We start from the raw sequence: 5,728 nt of genomic DNA, 5'->3' as shown, positions 1-5,728 counted from the left end.
TTTTTTTCTTGTCCGAAGGCCAACATATTTCCCCTGCATTGCATCCAATACTAGAGGCTATCATTTTTTAGCTGCTCTACCATTCATTATCGGCCTGTCTGGTAACTGGAGTTAAGGTAAACGTTTAGCATTGTTGCATGAACTCTTTCTATCTTAATTTGTTAGACTGATTCCTCAAAATTCATATTGATCTTTTAATATCTAGTCATTCATACTTATTCATCTATAATACCGAAGTGGGGAGTAGTTAATTGTCGTAGTCATCGACCGATATATTTGACCCATGCAACAAGTAGGTGCATGATTAGTTGGTGGGAATAATCCCTGGTCAACAAAATGAAAATTTCCAGGTTGTCATGAAACTTTTTCTCCTGTTATTATAAAACCCAAATTGCATTCAACGATCATGTAGCCATCTCGAATAAAATAATCACAACTTAAATCGTCTGATGGGAAAAACAAGCAAAATGACGTTGACATTATATAACACATTATGGGGCTTGATTGATTATCACTTGAAATTAAACAAAATCTATTCTCTAGAAAAAAATTCAGAAATGCTGCTGCGAGTAAACGTTGTCTCTGCTACTTTGCTAGTTTTGGTACTAGTGTTTGCTTCATCTTACAGAGTTGTTGTCTTTGCTTCGAGTTCTTCTTTTTCGCTAACGCCTGAAACAAAGTGGCAAGTTGAAGAACAAGTTGATGCTCTATTGAAATGGAAATCAACCCTCGTTAACCAAACTCATTTATTCCTCCCTTCTTGGAAGATAAATTCTACTGCAAATACAAGTAGTCCATGCAAGTGGTATGGAATCACTTGTAACAAGGAGGGAGCAGGCGTCTCGAAAATTAGTCTAACAGGTCTGGGATTACAAGGTACACTCCATACTTTCAACTTCTCATCATTCTCCAACTTTGTTAGTCTTAACATGAGCTACAACAAACTCTTCGGAACCATTCCGTCCCAAATCAGTAATCTTTCGAAGCTCACCGACCTTATTTTTGTCTCGAATAGTTTTTCTGGAGATATTCCAATAGAATTAGGCTCTCTCACAAGTCTAGAATACTTAGACCTTTCTCAAAATCAAATTAGTGGATCCATCCCTCATGAGATTGGGAAATTATATTTTCTCGTTGGTCTTGGGTTGTCGGAAAACAATCTGACTGGTTCACTGCCTACTTCTATCTGCAATCTACCTAACTTGGCCTTTTTCTTAATTTATGAAAACCAAATCTCGGGTGCCATTCCTAAAGATATCGGAAGACTAAGTTCTCTTACCATGTTAGTTTTGTCCGACAACAATCTCAGTGGTTCCATCCCCGCTTCCATAACCAATTTGACTAGTTTAAACTCTCTTTACCTAAATGGTAACCAACTTTCTGGCATCATTCCTCAAGATATAGGAACCCTAAGCTCTCTTACAAGCTTAGACTTTTCCACAAACAATTTTTTTGGTCCGATACCTACTTCTATATGCAACTTGCCAAACCTCACTTATTTATCACTTTACGGAAATCAACTTACCGGTGACATACCTCAAGATATTGGCAAACTAAGGTCTTTAGATAGCTTATACATGGACCAGAACAAACTCACTGGCTTAATCCCTGCTTCTGTGGGTAATTTGAGCAATTTGACTGATTTATCTCTTTTTCAAAATCATTTAACCGGTTCGTTACCAATAGGAATCAACAATCTAACGAGGTTGAGAAAGTTGTATTTAAGTGAGAACAAGTTTTCAGGTTACTTGCCTCAAAATGTATGTCAAAGCGGAACTCTTGAAGAATTTGAGGCAAGTAATAACCATTTTACGGGACCTATACCAAGAAGCCTTAGAAATTGCACCAGCCTTAGGCATCTCGGGCTTGCACTTAATAAACTGGTAGATAATCTGACAGAAGCGTTTCATGTATACCCGTATCTAGATTGGTTTGTTATGCGTGACAATATGTTGTATGGTGAACTCTCAAAAAACTGGGGAAGTTGTCAAAATTTGATACTCTTCTCTATTCGAGGGAATAACATCACTGGTAAAATACCGACTGAGATGGGCAAGTTAAAAGCTTTAAGTGGACTGTCACTAGATTCAAATAACTTGGTAGGAGAAATTCCTATGGAGTTGATGGAATTGCCTTCATTGATCCAGTTAAATTTGAGTAATAACCAGCTTTCCGGTAGGTTGTCTTTTGGAACAGGAATGTTATCCAACTTGCAACAACTTGATTTATCAACAAATAAGCTCACCGGATCAATACCCAGACAACTAGGGGAGTGTTCGAATTTATTGCACTTGGATTTGAGCAGAAACTATTTTAGTGGGAGCATTCCATTTCAAATTGGAAACTTGAATTCGTTATCGATCTTACTAGATCTTAGTCAGAACGAGTTGAGTGGAAATATACCGCCAGATCTCGGTAAATTAAGCCAACTTGAAAAGTTGAATTTATCCCACAACAAGCTTTTCGGTTTAATTCCATCTTCATTTAATCAAATGGTCAGCTTGACCATTGTCGATGTCTCTTACAACGAATTGAGTGGCCCTATTCCAGATATCAAAGCCTTTAAGGATGCTCCTCTTGATGCATTGAGAGAAAACAAAGGGTTGTGTGGGAATAACTCTAGAGGTTTAAGACCGTGTAGTGCCCCGGCTGTTACCGGGAGAAAAGAGGCCAAGCATAATAATAAACTTGTGCTCATAATCCCACTTCCTTTGCTTGGTTCGTTGTTTTTCTTATTCATACTCTTTGCCATTTGGTTCCGCCTTCGAAACAGATCCGTAAGAAATGTCGCAACTATAAATCAAGCTAGAGCTGCCTATACTAGAAGAAATTTATTTTCGATTTGGAATTACAACGGGAAAATAGTGTTTGAAGACATAATTGAAGCAACTAAGGATTTTGATAATAAATATTGTGTTGGAACGGGAGGATCTGGGAGCGTTTACAAAGCAACGTTGTCAACAGGTCAAGTTGTTGCGGTAAAGAAACTTCACTCGTCAAATGAAAATTCTGAGATATTTGATCCCAAGTCATTTGAAAGTGAAGTTCTTGCATTAACAGAACTTAGACACCGGAATATTGTGAAACTTTTCGGTGTATGTTTTAATCTCGAAAGGAATATTTCATTTTTTGTTTATGAGTTCGTGGAAAGAGGAAGCTTGAAAAATGTTTTACGCGACGGAGAACAAGCTATGGAGTTTGAGTGGATAAAGAGAGTGAGATTCATTAAGGGAACAGCTAACGCACTTGCTTACATGCACCATGATTGCATTCCAGCAATAGTTCACAGGGACATATCTAGCAACAATATCTTGTTGGACTCTGAATACGATGCTCGAGTTTCAGATTTTGGTACGGCGAGGATTTTGAAGCTAGATTCTTCAAATTGGACCTCACTTGCAGGAACCTATGGATATCTTGCTCCAGGTATATAACCCAGCTGAAACTTTAAATATTTTCTTGTTATTGGCACCATTTTTCTGAAGTTAGTAAATACGTTTCAAGTTGATCTTCTTTGTTACAGAGCTTGCATATACAATGAAGGTGACCGAGAAATGCGATGTGTATAGTTTTGGGGTGATCATATTAGAAGTACTTATGGGAAGGCATCCATTTGAAATCATCACATTGCTCTCGCGAATTTTTCTTTCATCTTCGTCTTTGAGTAAGGAGGAGCAAAACACAAGGTTGGGAGACATCTTGGACCAACGCATCAGAGCACCAACAGATATTGTGGAGAAGCAAATAGTGCACATCATGAAGGTTGGATTTTCCTGCTTACGCGGTGATCCATGTACTCGGCCAACTATGCAAGAAGTAACAGTAGAGCTATCATTGTCAGATCGCAACATAGCAAATTTAGCAAAGCCATTTGAAATGATTACATTAGGAGACCTACTGCTATCATAATAATTTGTTCAACGAAGTCGTCTTAATTTCATTTCATTAGTTTTCTCCAAATTGTTTATAGTTACGGAAACATTTCTCTCAACTGGATTCCTTTTGTTTTTTCTTAGTCTATTGAAAAATTGTCTCGATTCGGTTATCAAGAGCTGGAAGTTTAAGCTTGTGCATCCCTTGGGGAAAAACCTGTGGCCTTAATTTAATCCAAGCAGACATATGCGAGCCTATCTAAAAAAAAAAACCAAGAAACACTATAATCTTTGATGATGCTTCAGCAACCATCACTTCTGTCATTAAATAGGTGAAGATCATGCAAACTTATTTCTGGCGCAGAATCCTAATCTCCAGCAGCTAATTTCCCTTCACCATCGTTACTGTACTAACACAGCTTTCATTGAGCAAAAAAAAATTGATTAAGAGAGCTTTTTGTAAACAGAAGAACTAAAATATACCTAAGGTGGTGTAATTGGTATGGTTCCTTTTCTCGGGTGCAATGGTGAAAGTGGAGGTGGTGCGGCGACAGATGGTAGAGTCCGGGAGCAGTGGCGACAGTGATGTGGCCGGGAAACTGTGATAGAGTCTGTTGAAAACTTTAGGGTTCTAAGTTGGGATGGGCTAGTATCCGGTAAAACTACTTGGGCTCTTACACTGATGAGTTTGTAAACTTTATTGTAATTGTAAGTAGCATTGTTAGGTAGCCTTTGGACAACTGGGTATGCGCTATTTTCTGGAACGATTTTTTAGGGACCATGGTTTTTCTGAGGGGAACATGGTATAGTTATAAGGGGTGTCCTAAAGCATTGAAATGACTAACCTACCCTTAACCTAATTTAATTTAAAACCAACCCAATAACCACCTATGTATATATATAACCACCACCTCCTCCCACCTTCGCCGATTACCACCACCACCACCTCCGATTATCACCACCACCAACCACCGATTACCACCACCACCGCCGCCGATTACCACCACCACCACCTCTGATTATCACCACCACCAACCACCGATTACCACCACCACCTCTGATTACCACCACCACCAACCACCACCACTACTATATATATAGCTTAATTTAAAACATTAACAAAGATATTCTCACAAACCCATTACTTGTCGTTCGTTTTTGGTTGAATAAATGAGAAGTAATCATTAAAATGAGTTGAAAATGGAAGTTGCGGAGAGGTTTAATGGAGGGTCTTTTTTTTCAGAGACAAGTTCGGTTATCACGAATTAATTTTTTCTTAACCGAACTCAGAGTTCGGTTGATTCGCAAAAAAATACGTCTAACCGAACTCCTTGTATTAGAACAACACAAGTCCATAAGTTCGGTTCCTTCGCAAAAGAAGGATATCACCGAACTTTAGTTTACGAAAATAATGAGAAGTCCACAAGTTCGGTTCGTTGGCAAAAATGTTAAGTTTTCTTTGTAACCGAACTCTACCTTTGAAACTTCGTAACCGAACTCTACCTAATTCTCCAAGAAATAAATTTCGTAGTAACCGAACGTTTGCCTAATTGCATATATGCATATATAAGCCCAGTTCGGTTGATTCGCAAAATATGTTGAAGTTTGCGAACCAACCGAACTTTTAACACTAGGTTACTTTTAACCTGCAGTTCGGTTGGGAACTTGGTTGCGTTGAAGTTTGCGAACTAACCGAACACACAAGATGTACCCAAATAAATTGTTAAGTTCAAAGTTCGGTTACCTACCATTTTATCCTTGGTAACCGAACATTACACTGTACGACCAAAACCTCTATTAACGAGCGAGTTCGGTAACCTGCGTGTTTGGAAAACGTAACCGAACTACACTTTCAG

The 5,728-nt window shown here is 38.5% G+C and overlaps 1 protein-coding gene across 1 annotated transcript; it reads left to right on the top strand.

Moving 5' to 3' along the window:
* The first annotated feature begins 531 nt into the window (after window positions 1–531).
* On the top strand, window positions 532–3,960 carry LOC113328669 (MDIS1-interacting receptor like kinase 2-like). Its single transcript, XM_026575703.1, has 2 exons — window positions 532–3,426; window positions 3,524–3,960. Exons 1-2 carry the CDS (start codon window positions 558–560, stop codon window positions 3,907–3,909), a joined length of 3,255 nt encoding a protein of 1,084 aa, XP_026431488.1. The 5' UTR covers window positions 532–557; the 3' UTR covers window positions 3,910–3,960.
* The last annotated feature ends 1,768 nt before the right edge of the window (window positions 3,961–5,728 follow it).

This window comes from Papaver somniferum, unplaced genomic scaffold, assembly GCF_003573695.1.
Source record: "Papaver somniferum cultivar HN1 unplaced genomic scaffold, ASM357369v1 unplaced-scaffold_114, whole genome shotgun sequence".
Lineage (NCBI taxonomy): Eukaryota > Viridiplantae > Streptophyta > Magnoliopsida > Ranunculales > Papaveraceae > Papaver > Papaver somniferum.
The sequence above is the reverse complement of the archived record's forward strand: the minus strand, read 5'-3'. Positions and strand labels throughout refer to the sequence as shown.